General features: G+C 44.5%; 1 protein-coding gene across 3 annotated transcripts in view; it reads left to right on the forward strand.

Moving 5' to 3' along the window:
• The window catches only part of LOC115171395 (alpha-1,6-mannosylglycoprotein 6-beta-N-acetylglucosaminyltransferase B), a 150,434-nt gene that overhangs the window by 111,624 nt on the left and 17,326 nt on the right, over nt 1–21,484 (forward strand). For all 3 annotated transcript variants that reach the window (XM_029728163.1, XM_029728164.1, XM_029728165.1), the window contains 2 exons: nt 5,095–5,264; nt 17,832–17,963. In XM_029728163.1, the coding sequence (XP_029584023.1) occupies nt 5,095–5,264; nt 17,832–17,963 (302 nt within the window). The remainder of the gene's footprint in view (nt 1–5,094; nt 5,265–17,831; nt 17,964–21,484) is intronic.

Raw genomic sequence — 21,484 nt, forward strand, 5'->3', positions numbered from 1 at the left:
GCTAAGAGAAAGGATAGGGGACAAAGAATACCGCACACAGGGCTATCGCAGACAACCCTGAGGCTACGGCTGAGGAAAGGAACAAGTACAAGAAGTCCCGCTACGCAAAATATCAGAAGGACAATAAGGTAAAAGGTGGAATAATACTACACAGGCTCCGACACCCGGGGCTACAGTCCATTACGGATTACAAAGGAAGACGTGCTCTGTCCAACGATGCCTCTCTTCCAGACGAACTCTTCCAGACGAACTTTTTATGCACGCTTCGACCATAACAACACCGTTTCATGCGTGAGGGCCTCCACCAACCCAGAGAACTGGGTTTTCTCGCTCTCCGAGGCCAACGTGAGTAAGATCTTTAATCAGGTCAACACTCTCAAGGACGCGGGGCCAGACAGTATTCAAGGGCATGTTCTCAGAGGATGCGCAGATCAGCTGGCAGGCATATTCATGATCATCATTCCTGTTCCCAAGAACTAAGGCTTCAAGCCATAATGACTACTGAGAATGCTGTTCACTGACTACAGCTCAGTGTTCAACATTGTCCACTAAAGGTTTGTCACCAAGCTAAGGACCCTGAGACTGAACACCTCCCTCTGCAACTAGATCCTGGACTTCCTGACGGGCCGCCCCCAGGTGTTGAGGGTAGGCAACATCACCTCTACCATGCTGACCCTCAACATGGGGGCCCCACACGGGTGTGTGCTACCTGTTCACCCACGACTGCGTGGCCATGCACGACTCCAACACCATCATCAAGTTTGCTGACGACACAACGTTGGTAGGCCTGATCACTGGCGACGATGAGACAGACTACAGGGAGGAGGTCAGTGACCTGGCAGTGTGGTGCCGGGACAACAATCTCTCCCTCAACGACAGTAAGACCAAGGAGCTGATCAACACATTGATGGGGTTGCAGTGGAGCGGGTTGAGAGCTTCAGGTTCCTCTGTGTCCAACCACTAAGGACTTTAAAATGGTCCATTCACACATGCACAGTCGTGAAGAAGGCGCAACATTTCCTCTTCCACCCTTTTTATTTACATATTTTTATTGAATCTATATTTAACTAGGCAAGTCAATTAAGAACAAATTCTTATTTACAATGACGGATTACCAAGATTCAAAAGGCCTCCTGCGGGGACAAAACACACATCACGACAAGAGAGACATCACAACACTACATAAAGAGAGACCTAAGATAACACAACATGGCAGCAACACAACATGGCAGCAACACAACATGGCAGCAACACAACATGGCAGCAACACAACATGGCAGCAACACAACATGGCAGCAACACAACATGGCAACATGACAACACAATGGTAGCAACACGACAACACAACATGGTAACAACACAACATGGTAGATACACAACATGGTAGCAACACAACATGACAACACAACATGGTAGCAACACAAAATGGTAGCAACACAACATGGTAGCAACACAACATGACAACACATGGTAGCAACACAACATGACAACACAATGCAACATGGTAGCAACGCAACATGGTAGCAACGCAACATGGTGACAACGCAACATGGTGACAACGCAACATGGTGACAACGCAACATGGTAACAACGCAACATGGTAGCAACGCAACATGGTAGCAACGCAACATGGTAGCAACGCAACATGGTAGCAACGCAACATGGTAGCAACGCAACATGGTGACAACGCAACATGGTGACAACGCAACATGGTAGCAACGCAACATGGTAACAACGCAACATGGTAACAACGCAACATGGTAACAACGCAACATGGTAGCAACGCAACATGGTGACAACGCAACATGGTAACAACACAACATGGTAACAACGCAACATGGTAACAACACAACATGGTAACAACACAACATGGTAGCAGAACAGCACGGGCGGCAGGTAGCCTAGTGGTTAGAGCGTTGGGCCAGTACCCAAAAGGTTGCTGGATCGAATCCCCGAGCTGACAAGGTAAACATATGTTGTTATGCCCCTGAACAAGGTAGTTAACCCACTGTTCCTCGGTAGACCGTCATTGTAAATACTTTTTTTTTCTTAACTGACTTGCCTAGTTAAATAAAGGGGAAAAAAACATGACAACACAACATAGCAACAACATTGCAGCAGCACAACATATTAGCAGCACCAACTTTGTTAGGCAAAGAAGACAAAGCAGCCACAAGTGTCAGTAAGAGTGTCCATGATTGAGGTTTTGAATGTAGAGATTGAGATAAAACTGTCCAGTTTGAGTGTTTGTTGCAGCTCTTTCCGGTCGCTAGCTGCAGCGAACTGAAAAGAGGAGTGACCCAGGGATGTGTGTGCTTTGGGGACCTTTAACAGAATGTGACTGGCAGAACGGGTGTTGAATGTGGAGGATAAGAGATGCAGTAGATATCTCAGATAGGGGGGAGTGAGGCCTAACAGGCTTTTATAAATAAGCTTCAACCAGTGGGTCTTGTCGATGGGTATACCGAGATGACCAGTTTACAGAACAGTATAGAGTGCAGTGATGTGTCCTATAAGGAGCATTGGTGGCAAATCTGATGGCCGAAGAACATCTAGCCGCTCGAGAACACCCTTACCTGCCACTCTATAAACTACATCTCTGTAATCTAGCATGGTCCTCTGAATCAGGATTAGTTTGGCAGCTGGGGTGAAAGAGGAGTGATTACGATAGAGGAAACCAAGTCTAGATTTAACCTTAGCCTGCAGCTTGGATATGTGCTGAGAGAAGAGAGGAGGTTGAAAAGGTTTGGCATGGGCCCTCATGATAGATCCTCAAAACGTTCTACAGCTGCACCATTGAGAGCATCTTGACTAGCTGCATCAGAGGTAAGGTGGTATGGAAACAGCACCGCCATCTATGCCATGGCGCTACAGAGGGTGATTCGGATAGCCCAGTACATCACTGGGGCCGAGCTCGCTGCCATCCAGAACCTCTATATCAGGCAGTATGAAAAAAAGGCTTGGAATATCATTAAAGACTCCAGCCAGCCAAGCCATAAACTGTTCTCTCTGCTTCTGCACGGCAAGCGGTACCAGGGCATCAAGACTGATACCTATGCACACTCACAGGACTCTACACACTCAGGCACACTGACACTCCAACACACACACACACACACACACACACACACACAACATGCACACATACTCGCATACAATCATAATTTGCGCTGCTGCTACTCTATCATTCTGATGTCTAGTCATCTTACCTCGATATCTATCTATATCCCTCCAGTATCCCTGCACATTGGAAATATGGTATTGCAACTGACCCTTTATAAACTGTGTTCTTTCTATTTTTATTTCTCATGGTTTTCTGTTCTAGCCTGTTATTTTTAGTGCTACATTGATTACTACATTGTTGGATTTGGAGCTTGCAAGAAAGGCATTTCACTGTGCTTGTGCACACGGCGTTAAAAACTTGAAGCTTGAATTATTCACAAAACCAAGGCTGGGAAAGGTATAGCTTGACTGCAGTATTCTTTGAGTTTACCACTCCGAGCATTCTCTTTATGCAAACCCCACTCCTTTAATCCTTCTCTAGTTAAAAAGAGGCTCATAACTTCACACGCCTGAGTGAACATGAGACGCAGTGATTGATAGGTGTTTGCTTTGCTTTGGGAAAGCAGGCCAGTCTGGTCTTTGGCCAAGAGATGCTTTCAGAACGTATATAAATAGGATTCTTCTTTTCATCAGTCTCTCTTTAGAGAACTATTAGCTTGGATAAGCCAGCACCAGCGCTGTCAACACACAGCATCCTTCCCAAGCCTGTTCCTTGATCAGGTTCCAAAAAGAAGAGTCTCTTTGTTCTTTTTTAACGGTGTGTTCAACAGTAATAGTTACTGTCCATTAACTGGCCCCTCTGGGCTTGGCTGCAGCGTCTCTGACAGAACAGAACAGTGTTTAGAAAACAGACGAGGAGGAACTGCTGTGCTGCTGTGAAAACGCAGATGAGAGAATGATAATCTGCCGATGGAAATAGACTCATTGAAGGGAGACTTCACAGAGGAGTGGAACTAGACAGCAGCCGTCTACCCCACCTGTCTCTCTCCTCTGTTTGCAACCTTGATTTTTCTGTCTTTTTTCTACACTGCACTGAAATGTACTTTCATAAAGGCAAAATTGCTGTAGACAACTTTTTAAACTTCCAATTCCTTTTGTAGTCATTTGAAAATGAATTATTTCATGTAGTTATGGTAATGTGACAAGTATTGTGTGGCTGGCATGAGTACCCTGGCACTGCAGTGACATGAGGATTCACTGGCATCATAGATGCAGAGGGCCTGTTGAGGTACTTTCTGCCTGGTCATGGCGAGACATTTGTGATGACATATGTTGTGTCCACTCTTAAAGAATGCAGAGCAATAAATCGCAATTGATTGTCATCGATTTCCCTCTTTGTATTGAGTGTGCACTGTGCAGTCATCTTGTCCTCTAGCAATTTCCCTGCATTGTGCAATATTCCATGGGTCTGTGTTGGCTGCCTTCACTGTGTCCTTCTTTTTCTCCCGTCTTTAGTCAGAATGGTTAAACTAGTTTGGAGCACGAACCCCAGAGTGGTTAGCTACTTTACTCTTTAGAAGTAAGATGAGAAAGTTTTGTGAGTCAAAAGTAACTGGGGAAGAATTAAAGGCTGCCATCTGATGAGAAATCACAGTCTGATTTCATTACACAGTTAACAGGCTGGAAGTCCCATCCTCTCCCATCAGCAATTATACCAATTATACCTAATTGTACCATTAGGCATATTAATTATCTTCAGCAGGTCAATCATTATTCAGATTCCAGATTCAGAAATGGTGTTTTCCAAGATTTGCTTGGGGACAAATGTTTCATGGCTTGCATTACTACTCTTCCTGTCTTTTAGCATAAATATTCAGTTTGTTGCAATTCATCTCTCTTATCTCCATTCATCTCTATTCCAGGACCAGTGGTTTGGGGTGATCTGAGATGTACAGACATGAATGAAGCTAATAAAGAGAGCTATGGATAAGAACCATGGATCAGTCCTATTAGTTGGGAGCTCATCAGAATGAGACTGGAAACTCTTCAACCCTATGGTTCCAACCCCTCAACCCTCCGTTTGTTTCTCAGATCCTGGTGCACGTAGGCTTCCTGACAGAGGAGTCAGGGGACGTGTTCAGCCCCAAGGTCCTGAAGGGAGGTCCTCTGGGGGAGATGGTCCAGTGGGCTGACATCCTCACAGCCCTGCACGTCCTGGGACACAACCTCAAGATCTCTGTCTCGCTGAAGGAGCTGCAGGGGTGAGTCAGATGATGTCATATTCTATCTATGTCTATATCTATATGTAAGGATGGGACCTATCACAGTGGTCAGACTGAGTCTAGTGGTTCATAACTTCTTCCTCTGGCTCAGAGTATATAAAGTCATGCATGAGAGAGGACTTTTTCAGCACCATGGATAGCTCCAGGAGAACTGTACTGTGGCCATTCTAACTGTTCTGTCAATTCTTAATCCCCTCATGAATGCTCTAGTCCTGTGACATATATTTATTGAGAGTCATGTGATTTGTTGTGACATCATGATATTTTTCCCACTTTGAGATGTTTTTTGCACACACATTTGGCTGAACAAACAAGCTTATTTCTCTGGCACTCATGTCATACATATCTTATAAACACATCTCTATTTATACCGTCTTACCTTTTTAGGTGATGTGTAACCATGTATAGGGCAGCCCATCTCAGGGTTCATTCCCACACAGTGTGTTTGGTCACATTTGGTCTCACCCTGATAAGCCCCCTGTCTCCCTGTGGACTGGAGTTCCCGCCAGACAGACAGTGTGTGTTCCTCTCCCAGCTTACTGACCCCAGACAGACAGTGTGTGTTCCTCTCCCAGCTTACTGACCCCAGACAGACAGTGTGTGTTCCTCTCCCAGCTTACTGACCCCAGACAGACAGTGTGTGTTCCTCTCCCAGCTTACTGACCCCAGACAGACCGCGTTTGTGTTCCTCCCCCAGCTCAATGACCCCAGACAGACCGCGTTTGTGTTCCTCCCCCAGCTCAATGACCCCAGACAGACCGTGTTTATGTGTTCCTCTCCCAGCTCACTGACCCCAGACTGGTAGCAGTGGCTGGCTGGGCCACAGAGCAACATCTGGTCTAACCAAGGCTTTATTTATCCATCTGAAAAGATAACGCTATTGATTTTCAAATCGGCCAGGTGTGACTGCTGGAGTTAAGAGAGCAGATGGTTCAATCTGGGAGTAAATGCCATAAACGTCTTGGAGGACCCAGTCCCGGCCTCTCCTTTTATCTTTTACCCTTTCCCACTTTCACCCGGCCTGGTCAAAATTGCAGTGTTTAAGTCAGACTGGAGATATCGGATATTGTCGATTCCTGCCAGTGCAGATGTGAGGCTGAGAGAAATTGGACAGGCAGCAGCATATGGTGTGGCTTCTGTTATTGAACACATATTCCTCACTGTGGGGAAGCGTCAGAGTTAGAGCTGCACTGATGACTTAGCGCTTCCCTGTGATCTCAAATTGGTGTTTTGAAGAAAGCGGCTTTGATAAGGGTAGACTGGAGATCAGTGAGAGCGGATGGGATTCTGCCTCTTCTGCCCACGCTATTATTTACCTCACTAATTGGTGTCATGGAGTATTGAATTACTGCATTCAGTCACCACAGGGAATGTGTCTTGTGAATGTTGATGAAACCGCATGAGACTGACAGTAATTGTCAATCAGAAACAAATTGGAGCTGTGCTAAAGCCTAGTTAGGCTCTGTTTCCGAAGGTTGAAATGCTCTTTGTGTGTGCGTGTGTTCGAGTGTTCTAGTGTGTTTGTTTATTGGTATATGTGAATGTGATGGTCTACTGTAAGGCCCATGCAGCTCTCTATTTGTCAGGAAATGGAATGTGCAGCCTTAGAGAAAATATAATAGAAGGTTGAAATTGGAGCCTATTGGATTTATCAGACAGACCATTTCCCCCTTTTTCTCACAGAGAAAAGAGACGCAGTACATTTCCCACTCTTTTTATGACCCTATCTTCTCAAATTGGCTAATAAAAGAGATGCTGAATGTCCAATAAATTCCTTTCCAGGACCATTAATGAATAGGAAAATCAGACATTTCTCTCTCACTCACTCACTCACTCACTCACTCACTCACTCACTCACTCACTCACTCACTCACTCTCTCACTCTCTCACACACACACACACACACACACACACACACACACACACACACACACACACACACACACACACACACACTATTAAGTTGACAGATTGCTATATGGGTTGCACTCCCACAGATTCCCCCAGGGTTGTATCTATTTAGATTTCATCCTCCTATCTCCCCCACTCAGCCTGGGAAACATGTCATCCTAATATCCCATGGTCTACAGCGGCTGTTACGAGAGGACGATGGTTGATATTGTTGTTTTGCAGATCATGGGTTGCTTGGTTTCATCCAAACCACCAGATACTGTAGCTACTACTACTCTAAGTTAGATATAGATTAGTGGTAGCTACAGTACCTGGTGGTTTGGATGAAACCAAGCAGTTTGCTTGAGTGGTTGTAATTATTTCTCATTTCTGCCAGCTTTATGGACTAGTCCTCTGGCTCTCTTTTTTTCATACAATCTTTTTTTATTCAGACGTCTCCGTTCCACTCGCTACTTTAGCCGAGTGTCTTTTTTCTCGGTATAAGCTTCTGGCTCACGTCGCTTGCAGATGCTTTACTAAGCTGCTTTGGTATATTTTTTGTGATATTTCTGGACAGAGAGGAGGACGCTTCTCTGCTTGCAGCCAGATTCATCAAGTCCACCTTCGCACAGAAAAACAGCTTGAAAAGACATTCTCCAAGGACTGTTTCATCTGTACATTTTCATGATTAATGTAAGCCCATTTTTCTGTTGCGGTTGGTCAAGTTGTGGTAGTAGTTGGGATGGTGCAGTGTGTTTTTCTACGTTACAGTGTAAGTCACTCTGGATAAGAGCGTCTGCTAAATGACTAACATTTCAAAAATGGAAACATCCCATTATTGGTCACCCTCTTCCTCTGCTGTGTTGCCTTGACGGCCAGATGAGTCACTAGGCTGAGAGTGGGGATGGGAGGAAGGGATGAGCCTCCAGTCTTTGTCAAGGGAGGTGAGGTTAATTGAAGGGGGAGCCTCAGTGGTTGTGACATCATATTTGTTGGGAACAACATCACATGTGCTAAAAGGTGCCCGGCGGCGGTTAGCCGAGCAGTGCAGACAGCTGTCACTTCCTCTAGGGGATCTCACCCCTGTTCCTCCCAGTGCGACGTGAGTAATTAGCCAGCACCAGAGCATGGCTTATCAACACCTGACGAGGAGAAAGGATGAGTGGAGAGAGGGAGGTGATAACAGCCTGACAGAGCTGGCTGGCTGGCTCTGCAGTGACGACAGGGCCAGGAGAATACTGAGAACCCCCCTGCTCCAGCAGCTCTGTCTGTCTCCACCCACACAGACTTTGTCCTCCACCCTCTGAGACCAGAGAGGGAAAGGGAGGGGGTGATTCCACAATATGAGGAACATACATAATTTGAACCCTCAGCACGAGTCCAATCAGAAGCGTGATAGAGCCGTGCAATAAATGACGAGTGGGTTCAAACTGATCTGGAATCAGAGGTAGCATCGATAAGAGCACAGCCACTATGTGTATGGGAAGGAGGCACTAAGAAACATAACTCTCCCTGTCGTTTTACCCCCATCAAATCTCCCTTTGAGGCTGATTAGGCTTCCAGAATGGGGGCTGTTGTGTGTGCCTGCAAGTGCTACTGCGCTCTCTCACCCTCCAGCCTTTCCAACGATGTGTTTTTGTTTCTCGGCTTTGAAAAGCCAAACTAAAGCAGCTCTGTTAAAAATAGACTGCTGTGTGTTTACAATATGTTGCAGTGCGCAGCACTTTTACAGAATCAGAGTTGAGAGCAGATTTTTATCGCTTGCAGTGATCAAAGCATTTGGGTCACGGCACGATAACATGATAGAATCATGTGACATGATTTAGCTGCAGCGAGAGGGATTCAACTTCATCAAGAGTCGTAGCGTGATGCCTAAATAAGATTGAGACCAAAGGACTACATGGTGCGTTTTTGACAGTGTTGCATGTCAATTTTCATCCAGTTTGAATCGCTACAGTAAACAACATATGGATGGAAGATATTGCAATCGTTGCTAGTTTCCTCTACTGTAGGCTGTATTGTAAACTCAGCAAAAAGAAACGTCCTTTTTTCAGGACCCTGTCTTTCAAAGATAATTCGTATGAATCCAAATAACTTCACAGATCTTAATTGTAAAGGGTTTAAACACTGTTTCCCATGCTTGTTCACTGAACCATAAACAATTCATCAACATACACCTGTGGAACGGTCGTTAAGACACTAAAGTTTACAGACGGTAGGCAATTAAGGTCACAGTTATGAAAACTTAGGATACTAAAGAGGCCTTTCTACTGACTCTGGAAAAACACCAAAAGAAAGATGCCCAGGGTCCCTGCTCATCTGCGTGAACATGCCTTAGACATGCTGCAAGGAGGCATTACACCGAGGGCTGTAATCTGGAGCGGGATCGATTTGGAGGTGGAGGGTCCGTCATGGTCTGGGATGGTGTGTGTCAGCATCATCGGACTGAGCTTGTTGTCATTGCAGGCAATCTCAACACTGTGCGTTAGAGGGAAGACATCCTGCTCCCTCATGTGGTAACCTTCCTGCAGGCTCATCCTGACATGACCCTCCAGCTTGACAATGCCACCAGTCATACTGCTCGTTCTGTGTGTGATTTCCTGCAAGACAGGAATGTCAGTGTTCTGCCATGGCCAGCGAAGAGCCCGGATCTCAATCCCATTGAGCACGTCTGGGACATGTTGGATTGGAGGGTGAGGGCTAGGGCCATTCCCCCCAGAAATGTCCGGGAACTTGCAGGTGCCTTGGTGGAAGAATGGGGTAACATCTCACAGCAAGAACTGGCAAATCTGGTGCAGTCCATGAGGAGGAGATGCACTGCATTACTTAATGCAGCTGGTGGCCACACCAGATACTGACTGTTACTTTTGATTTTGACCCCCCCCTTTGTTCAGGGACACATTATTCCATTTCTGTTAGTCACATGTCTGTGGAACTTGTTCAGTTAATGTCTCAGTTGTTGAACTTATGTTCATACAAATATTTACACTTGTTAAGTTTGCTGAAAATAAACGCAGTTGACAGTGAGAGGACATTTATTTTTTTGCTGAGTTTACATTGTAACATTGCTCTTTGATTTGTTCCACTTGAATATTGTGACATTTAATTGGACACGCTGTATTTTGAAAAATAGGACCAAATATGAACACCCGTTATATACTGTATATATCCTGCAGTAGACATGGAGCAGGAGAGCCCAAACACAGTTCTCAGTAGCTGCAGTAGTATCTGCTAGCGCCACTCAATCTTCTCCACATTGAGGTTTTGACTCACATGACTGACTGTACAGAGCCAAAAAGTGGGCGGTCGACATTCAACACTAACAATAAGCAATCAGTGAATAAAAGTGCGGAAATAGCATAACAAGTGGGTGTTCCACATTAAGAGGAAGCTGTGCTTTTGTTGTTGACGGAGGCAGCGTCTCAGTCTCTTATGCCCAACTCTCTCAACTGGCTCATTACTATGCCTGGCTCTATTCTGCCAAGCAGGTCTCCACGCTGTGACTACCCTCTGTCTGCCCGTTTCTTTTCTTCCACACTGAGCCCTCTGCACCCCATGGCCCCACCCCGGCCTCCTTCCTATGAATGTGGCACGGCATCTGCCACGGCCAATTCTCCTCACCGTCTGACTTCCTCCTCTCTGTGAGATAGACTTCTGCTCAGCTACAGTATAAGATTCTCTCTCTGATATCTGGCAGCACGGTGCAGGTGGCCAGTCCACTCAGTGGGATACACCAAGATGGCCTGGTGCATGTAGCTGGTTCTTTTCTCATGGGGTGCCAGTCCATCATCCCCTCCTTCCTTCTTCCGCTCCTTCTCTCTCCCTCTCTCCCCCTTTCTTCACCTACTCTCTCCCACTCCTGCCGAACACACAGCAGGACAGTCAGCCCCAGATGTCTTTCCTCTAGTGTGTGCGTCAGACTCAGTGTGTGTGTGTGTGTGTTTGTTCGTGTGCACATGCGTGCATGCGTTGCTTTTTATTCAACTGCTGCTCATTTTCAGCTCCATAACTGCAAATGTAATCCCCTTGTTCTCTCCAAGTTTGCAGGGATTTGCATATATCCAATTAAAGCCCTGAACACAGCAGATTTAGTGCATTTGTGTGCAATACTGCCTCATGGAGTCACATAATGCACTTTGTAATTATTAAACATTTGTTCTCACATTATCACACCACTTCTTTTATCTGATCTATCCCTTAAATCATTGTTTTATACGTTCTAATAAATACAGTACCACCGTTCTATTGGCGAACGTACAATCACTGGAGAACAAACTGGACGAGTTCCGTTCGAGACTATACTATCAATGGGACCTGAAGAACTGTAATATATGGTCTTTCTCGGAGTTGTGGCTGAACTGCATCACAGTGCTAGCTGTGCCACCAGAGATTCTGGGTTCGAGCCCAGGCTCTGTTGCAGCCGGCCGCGACCGGGAGGCCCATGGGACGGTGCACAATTGGCCCAGCGTCGTCCGTGTTAGGGAGGGTTTGGCTGGCAGGGATATCCTTGTCTCATCGCGCACTAGCGACTCTTGTGGCGGGCCAGGCACAGTGCACGCTGACCAGGTCGCCAGGTGTACGGTGTTTCCTCCGACACATTGGTGCGGCTGGCTTCCGGGTTGGATGTGCATTGTGTTTCGGAGGACGCATGGCTCTCGACCTTCGCCTCTCCCGAGTCCGTGCGGGAGTTACAGCGATGAGACAAGACTGTAACTACCAATTGGATACCACGTAATTGAGGAGAAAAAAAGAATACCTCATGATAAGCTGTAAACTCTATTCACCAAGAGAGTTTTCACCTATATTTTTCGGAGCAGTCTATTTACCACATCAAACCAATGCTGGTATTAAAACGACACTTAACAAGCTGTATAGGACCATAAGCAAACAAGAAAATGCTCATCCAGAAGCGGTGCTCCTAATGGCCAGTGATTTTAATGCAGGAAAACTGAAATCCCTCTTACCTCATTTCTACCAGCATATCACTTGTGCAACTAGGCAAAACAGCTATCACCTTTACTCCACATACAAAGCTCTCCTTCACCCCCCATTTGGCTAATCTGACCATAACTCAATCCTCCTGATTCATGCTTTAAATAAGAACTCAAACAGGAAGTACCAGTGATGCGCTCAATATGGAAATTGTCGATGAAGCGGCTGCTAAGCTACAGGACTGTTTTGCTAGCACAGACTGGAATATATTCCGGGATTTATCCGATGGCATTGAGAAGTTTACCACATCAGTCACTGGCTTCATTAATAAGTGCACAATGACGTCCCCACAGTGACCGTATGTACGTAGGTACATATCCCAACCAAAAGAGGGATTAATGGCAACATCCGCAATGAGCTAATAGCTAGAGCTGCCGCTTTCAAGGAGCGGGACACTAATCCGGATGCTTATGAGAAATCCCGCTACGCCTTTCTATACTTGCTTTGAGGCAAGCAACACTGAACCATGCATGAGAGCACCAGCTGTTCCGGAAGACTGTGTGATCACTCTCTCCGTAGCCAATGTGAGTAAGACCTTTAAACAGGTTAACATTCACAAGGCCACAGGGCCAAATGGATTACCAGGATGCATACTCAGAGCATGTGCCGACCAGCTGGCAAGTGTCTTCACTGACATTTTCAACCACTCTCTGACCCAGTCTGTAATACATACATGTTCAAGCAGCTGGCAAGTGTTTCAACACACTTGCCAGCTGGTCGGCACATGCTCTGAGTATGCATCCTGGTAATCCTTTTGCCCCTTTTGCCCCTGAATGTTAACCTGTTTAAAGGTCTTACTCACATTGGCTACGGAGAGAGTGATCACACAGTCGTCTGGAACAGCTGGTGCTTTCATGCATGGTTCAGTGTTGCTTGAGACTTGGCACTGTGGTGCCAGGAGAACCACCTCTCCCTCAATGTCAGCAAGACAAAGGAGCTGATTGTGGACTACAGGAAATTGAGGGCCGAGCACGCCCCCATTCACATCAACGGGGTTTGTAGTGGAGCGCGTCTAGAACTTCAAGTTCCTCGGTGTCCACATAGCTAAGGATGTATCCTGGTTCACACACACCAACCCAGTCGTGACGAGGGCACGACAATACCTCTTCCCCCTCAGGAGGCTGAAAAGATTTGGCATGGGTCCTCAGATCCTTAGAAAGTTCTAGAGCTGCACCATTGAGAGCATCTTGACTGGCTGTATCACCACTTGGTATTGCAACTGCTTGGCACCTGACTATAAGGCGCTACAGAGGGTAGTGCTTACAGGTCAGTACATCACTGGACCCGAGCTAGCTGCCATCCAGGACCGCTATACCAGGCGGTGTCAGTGGAAAGCCCTAAAAATTGTCAAAGACTCAAGACATCCAAGTCATAGACTGTTCTCTCTGCTACCGCACTGCAAGCTGTACTGATGCACCAAGTTTGGAAACAACAGGACCCTGAATAGCTTCTACCCCCAAGCCATAAGACTGATAAATAGTTAGTCCGGGTAGCGATGTGGTTAACTATTTAACTATCTGCAATGAACTTTGACTTAACACATATGCTTCTGCTACTGTTTAGGTTTTTTAATCCTAGTTATATTTAAATATCTACCTCAGTTACCTTGTACCCCTGCACATCGACTCGGTACTGGTATCGTGTATATAGCCAAGTTGTCACTCATTGTGTATTTATTATTACTTTTATTATTACGTGTTTTACTTTTCTATTATTTCACTATTTTCTTTCTCTCTGCGTTGTTGGGAAGTAAGCATTTCACTGTTGTCCACACCTGCTGTTTACGACGCATGTGACTAATACAATTACATTAAAGGTGATATTGAAGGTTATAAATGCCACTTTTCAGTGGGTTAGATGGGATGAGTGGGATGAGTTCCACCTGTCTGAACTGCTGCAAGGTGTCATGGGTGTGTTAGAGAGACATCTGAACGAGCTCAGCCTTTTAATTCTTAAACTGGGAACATTTTGACGCTGTACGGAATGTTACAACATGACGTCGCAATCAGAACGATTGGGAACTTTTTCACGCAGGGAAGATTTTTACATGACACAAGGCACTATACACAGATGAAGCCACAGTATTTAGAACAGTGAGATGCTGTCAAATACACTACGTGTGTCATAATAGAAAATAGAATAGAAAGCTGTATATTGTTAAATCTACTGTTGCCCCCAGGGAAGGTAGGTATGCCACTGCTTGAGCCATGGTGAGGTTAAATTACTTCTCTAGCTTTTCAAGGTGAGCGAATGTCTCGCAGCTCCTTTACTTCCCTTGTGGGGGTGTATTAGATTGACCATGCTGACTTTGCTACAGTATATCTTTCCTTAATAAAATACAGAGCAAATCCCTCTATACATACATATACATACACATATATATATATATATATATATATATATATATATATATATATATATATATACACATACACACACACACACACACACACACACACAGAAGGGTGAGGCATGCCATTGCCATTTTGGGAGTGAAAGTTTGCAACTGTAGACCACAGTGGGGGCAAATCACCCCATTTAGGAGCAGTCATGCTTGAAATTAAGCCTGACGTGTTCATTTCCAATAGTAAAACATGACACTACCCGACAAAAATGCAAACTGTCCAAGTTGAGTTATTTGAATGCCAGACATGGTATGATTTTACTGTAGGTCTTTGGGTTACTATGCAGGCCCACACGGCAATCAGATTCATTTCAGTCCGGTGAAGTGTACAAGGCTTGTGTTTGGGTGCTGTTTGGATGCACACACACAGGCATACATCCAAACAAGTGGCTTGACTAGTGCTATGTATTCTTGAGTGAGGTGCAGGTAAAGAGAATTGAATCCACTCTTGAGTGAAGACCCCTTTTGTTTTTGTAAGCCTTTATACAATTGACTGATGAAGCTCTAGTCTAAAGCAGTGACAGCTGACAAAGAGACTCTGCTCATTATCAAATCTACTGCAGAGGAACATTCTACCGCCTGTTTCCACCAGTTTGCAATTCCGACTAAATCAGTTGAGCAAACAAAAGCAGAATCGATAGCTTTTTATTTGCAGGTGTGTGTTGTCTGTTTATTCACACTGTTTATACAGTAGCAGTCTAAGCCTTTCTGCTGTTTATCGCAAAGCCCCGCTAGAACAGCTGTGAGCACGAACACATTCAGAAGTCCACACAGCAAAGCATCTAAATCAACCACAGTTGAGTCACACAAACACTGTCATCCTTCATCTACATAGATCTATACAACTTAGCCTGGAAATTGTGCAATCAGGTTAATATGTTAACAATAAGATTTTGTGTACAGAATGCACATCATTGACAAACGTGCTGTATGGACCAGATCTGGGTAAAATTCAACTATTCAACAAACTCAACTAGTTTGATAGTATAAAAATAAGTTACATTGAATTTTGAGGTGGATAACATCTCATCTTTTAGCTACCATTATCTCTGCTTATACCATGCCATTTACAGAACTGCTCTCCCTGTCTCCCCCTGCAATTACATTTCCTCTCCCACAGAGGCTGTCCATCTCCCTTTAAAAAGGCAATGTGTTGACAATATTCCCGTCTGCTGCGCAATCACAAAAAAATCTTATAATTTAGAGGCAGACATAATTCAGCTGAAAACCGTTTGAATGCAGGAGCCATTTTGTGTCTGACAGCCTCCTGAAACTTCGGCTCTAGCAAAGGGAAGCAATTACTCTGGCTGCTGACTAGTGCAATCTCACTGCATCTGAAGAACACTCCAACATTAGAAACCCAGCCACTCTGTAAAGTGGAATCTGGAGGAATTAATCAAGACCTGCAATTTACATGTTTACCTTGTATGGTGGACTAATGTCAGTGTGTGTGGGGTTGGATTTGTGTCTCCTTAGCTGAATAGCAAAACTTAGACTGTTTCACAGTCAGTCAGAGAACACGAAGACTCTGTCATTATTGTTTTCCCCCAGCTATTTCTGGAAAGGATTGTAACGAGTTGCTAATTTCCTGGACTCTAATTCTTGGTGTTACGATCATTAGAATAAGTTGTAGCTGCAGAACTGTGTTCATTTCTGACAGCCAGAGGGATACAAGTCTGGATGGGAGGCAGATAGCTGTCATTTTCATTCCAATGCCTCACTACCCCTCTTCCACAGGGTGTCATTTGGAAGCTTCTCCCTACTCAGCCATGCATTACGGACAGCAATGATATGGTAAATCAAGTGTTTAGATATCCCTGTCCATACTGCCTGCCATCTCTCTGAGGTGATTGTGGGCCACTGACATGGCTTAATAATCAACAACACCAGTGGTTATTGAGAGAGTCAGGTAATATTGTGGCGACAGACATCAGAATATGTGAATAACAGGCAGGGTCCACCCTCTGTTTTGAAACATTTATTTACAATCCCTTTGGCCATGTTACAAAGAATTGTTTACAAAGGGAAATACATTCTAATGTTTTTATGTTTGCATTTTGGCAAGCAAATGATTGTTTTCATGACAATACCGTTTTTAGTGTGGAGAGTCTAAAAAGCTTAGGCCTCTTGAGGTGAGCTGAGATGCATTGCTTGTTTTATTGGTCACGGCAACACATACACCTTTACTTTCATTTCTCTACTAATTGCCCATAGAGCAAGTGGCAAATCAGTGGCTGAATTAGGAACATTCTCTGACCCATTTCTGCATCTCCACCTATCAGACTTCTGGTATCATTCCCCTTACACCAGACACATTTAGTTGATGTGACTAGAGCTGGGAGCTCTGACGGCTGGGGCTCCCCATCTCTCTCTCACACACACCACTTGGGAGATGGCACACAACATTTATGGAAACTTCCAGGCCATTTCAGAGCATTAGAATTACCCCCCTTAAGGCTTTTCAGCTTTTTACAGCAACATAGTATGTCAGCCGTTTTTTACAGGAACATAGTATTTCAGCCGCTTTTTACAGGAACATAGTATTTCAGCCGCTTTTTACAGGAACATAGTATTTCAGCCGCTTTTTACAGGAACATAGTATTTCAGCCGCTTTTTACAGGAACATAGTATTTCAGCCGCTTTTTACAGGAACATAGTATTTCAGCCGCTTTTTACAGGAACATAGTATGTCAGCCGCTTTTTACAGGAACAGAGAATTTCAGCTGCTTTTTACTGTGTCTTGTTCCCTTCATTGGATATACAGTCTTACTTACATTATAGGGAACTGGACAATGTGTAGTATTTATTTTCCAAGTCTGTTGTTATTCTCCGTGTCGATTGTTAATATACATTCCTCTCATATTGACAGTGGATATACAGTACCAGTCAAAAGTTTGGACACACCTACTCATTCAAGGGTTTTTCTTTCTTTTTACTATTTTTTACATTGTAGATTAAATGTGGAGACATCAAAACTATGAAATAACACATGCCACGGGTGGCTACTTTGAAGAATCTCAAATATAAAATATATTTTGATTTGTTTAACAATTTTTTTGGTTACTACATGATTCCATATGTGTTATTTCATAGTTGTGATGTCTTCACTATTATACTACAATGTAGAAAATAAAGAAAAACCCTTGAATCAGTAGGTGTGTCCAAACTTTTGACTGGTACTGTATGTACAGTGATGAAGTTGTTTTGTGACGTGTTTGCTGTATCTAAGCCAAGCTTCTGTGTGTGCCGTGTGTGTGCAGGTTTCTTGGGGTCCCCCCTGGAAGAGGAAGCTGCCCCCTGACAGGACCTCTGCCCTTTGACCTAATCTACACGGACTACCATGGCCTGCAGCAGATGAGGCAGCACATGGGTCTCTCTCTGAGGAAGCACAAGTCAGTGGGTTTTTAGATATGTTTTTATATACAGTTGCGGTCAAATATATTGGCACCCTTGCACTTTACAATGCAGTGCAATGGAGCAGAATGTTCTGATTTCTCTTTTCAGAACTGGTTGAATGGCAATTTGTAGGCACCTGCAACGTACCACAGGTGAGAGAGATTACACAAAAACGAGAATCACTCGCCTCCAACAAAATTAATTTGCATTTTTTATCATTTAGTCCAGGCCATTTTTTTTTTACTTGAAGAAAAATCGCAATTTCAGTTTAGATTTTTTTCTTTCTTGGTCCTGTGCAGTTATAAATCAAAGAAATACATGTGTGAACACCAAAGGTTTTTTAAATGTCTACTTATTTTAGAAGAAATAGTGAATCGTGCAAGGGTGCCAAAATATTTGACCGCAACTGTATGTGTGTTTGTGGGTGTGTGCTTACTGTGTGTGTAGGCATGGAATGTACTATGCACCATATCAGAGCCAAATATGAATTTTATCTCTTACCTTCTGGAGGAGGAACAAACTTGTCCATGATGCGTGAGTTAAACTGTCTGTGTGTTTCTTTGTTGCTGGCATTTCTGTTGTGCTGGTTAATCATTGGCTTATTGGCCTGCTGCCCTTATTGGCTGGTATTTGGTCAGTTGGTTGGTCTCCTGTGAGTCACCATAGCGCTTCCAGGGGGAATCTGTGTGAGAGCAGCCCACACAGCGATCAATTGGGTAAATAATGAGTCCCAGATTGAATGATAGAAATGCTAAGTAGCACAGTGGAGAAATGGCACCGCTTAAAGCCCCTGAATTCTCTGTATATATTTTGAACTTTGCAATGTACAGGAAGTTGCCCGAGACCCGCAAAGTGTTGACTAAGCAAATAAAAAATGTAATTATTGGTCCTAGTTATTGCAGGACAATTTTAAGTGATAGGATTGTAAAAGTGAAAATGATCATCTTTCTTGGTTGGAGAGAAACTAATATGTCTGGGGTGTGATAAATCTGTTCTGTTATATTACATTATACTGTGGAGTAGTGTTCCAGTCTGTTTTGTCCCGAGCTGCATATTCAATTTCCTGTTCCATAACCTCCATTTAGCTCATTATACACATGCATGCACTCAAACAGCAGCACACGTGCATGTGCACCCTAAAGTTCGGGGGGGGGGGGGGGCATTAATATGTCATAGATGCAGAAAGATTACACCATAGCGGTTAATTTCCATGACAACTAAGACCTTTGAAGTGAGTCAACTTCTCTGTTTTTGTCCCATGGCTACAACATTACAAATGTGTGAAACGAACCTGCACAGATGCTTTGTGTGAAAGTGAAGTCGTGCATCTCGCTCATCGCAATATCTGCGATGCTGCTCGTGGCAACATAATTTCACTCAGTCTACCTTTAACTATCTAAGATGAGCCAAGTACATTTTCTCCAGCTCAGGGCTCCAGCTATGCATTTGGTTTGCTAACTTGCTAGCTAAGTGGCTAGCCTGCAAGATCAAACTTCGTGGTTACAGCAGAGACAATCAATCCCCTCCTGGATCAAATGTACGTTTGGAAAGAAATGGCGCCCGTTGTGTGCACTGCCTGTAATACGGTATACCCCGGTATGGTACAGGAACGGTATGAAGGTATGCAAAATCTAGATACCGCCCAACCCTATCTCGCGCCCCTGCGCTCGCATACACACACACACGCGCGCTAATATTATTATAGCAACCACCTGAGTTTAGTGGCACCTTAACTGTGGAGGACGGGCTCATGGTAATGACTGGAACGGAATGAGTGAATGGTATCAAACACATGGTTAGCAGGTGTATGATGCCATTCCATCTGCTCCTTTTCCCGGCCATTATTATGAGCCATTCTCCCCTCAGCAGCCTCCTGTGATAGAGACATGCAAACACAGCACAATGTTTGTAGTGCACACACTATTGTTTGCGATCACACAATGAAGCTCCTAATGAAAATGACTGACCACATGCCAATATGATTGTGTTTCCCTCATGGATCATTTGCATTACAGGCAGATATCTGTGCAGCAATGGAATTATGTTTGAATAGATGACACAGGAGAAATCCGACTGTGCGATTACTTTGAGTTCCTATAAGACTCTTTTATGAGACCCTCAGTCCCGGCCCAAACAGTACATGCTGCTGAAATAATTCACCATGGATTCCCATCAGTGTCAATCCAAGGTCATTTGATTAGCCAATGTTTATCAACTGTCCTCTTTCTTTCCCTATCCTTCCTTTTCCTATCCTTCCTCTTCCTATCCTTCCTCTTCCTTTTCCTATCCTTCCTCTTCCTATCCTTCCTATCCTTCCTCTTCCTATCCTTCCTCTTCCTTTCCCTATCCTTCCTCTTCCTATCCTTCCTCTTCCTATCCTTCCTCTTCCTATCCTTCCTATCCTTCCTCTTCCTATCCTTCCTCTTCCTATCCTTCCTCTTCCTTTCCCTATCCTTCCTCTTCCTATCCTTCCTCTTCCTATCCTTCCTCTTCCTTTCCCTATCCTTCCTCTTCCTATCCTTCCTCTTCCTATCCTTCCTCTTCCTATCCTTCCTATCCTTCCTCTTCCTATCCTTCCTCTTCCTATCCTTCCTCTTCCTATCCTTCCTCTTCCTATCCTTCCTATCCTTCCTCTTCCTATCCTTCCTCTTCCTTTCCCTATCCTTCCTCTTCCTATCCTTCCTCTTCCTATCCTTCCTCTTCCTTTCCCTATCCTTCCTCTTCCTATCCTTCCTCTTCCTATCCTTCCTCTTCCTATCCTTCCTATCCTTCCTCTTCCTATCCTACCTCTTCCTATCCTTCCTCTTCCTATCCTTCCTCTTCCTATCCCTATCCCTATCCTTCCTCTTCCTATCCTTCCTCTTCCTATCCTTCCTCTTCCTTTCCCTATCCTTCCTCTTCCTATCCTTCCTCTTCCTATCCTTCCTCTTCCTATCCCTATCCTTCCACTTCCTATCCTTCCTCTTCCTCTTCCTATCCTTCCTCTTCCTATCCTTCCTCTTCCTATCCTTCCTCTTCCTATCCTTCCTCTTCCTATCCTTCCTCTTCCTATCCTTCCTCTTCCTATCCTTCCTCTTCCTATCCTTCCTCTTCCTTTCCCTATCCTTCCTATTTTCTTCCGATTCATCTAATCTAGCGTAGTGAAGTGCATGCCCCACCCATCTGAGGATCTGTTTTTTTTCAGCCATCTATTTCCTGTGTTTGAAGGGTGCAAAATCCACTTGTCACTTAAATCTCCGTGGACTGATTGCTTTTTGTGACTCTTCATGCTCTTGCTTGCACCTGTCGTTTTTTTCTCCGTTCACGTTACGACAACGGAAATGTTTGTAAAGACATGTCAAACACACCCCGGTAATGGTGGGAATGGGCTCAACGGGATACATTGGCTGTTAGTTGAATCGAGAAGAACACTAAAGCTTCGTCTGGAATTGAACGTATCGTCTCGACACTTACATCACAAGAAAATGAAGATAGCTTTATTTTGATGGGTGTAAATTTATTTGTGGAATTGAAAAAA

Source organism: Salmo trutta, chromosome 32, assembly GCF_901001165.1.
Source record: "Salmo trutta chromosome 32, fSalTru1.1, whole genome shotgun sequence".
Lineage (NCBI taxonomy): Eukaryota > Metazoa > Chordata > Actinopteri > Salmoniformes > Salmonidae > Salmo > Salmo trutta.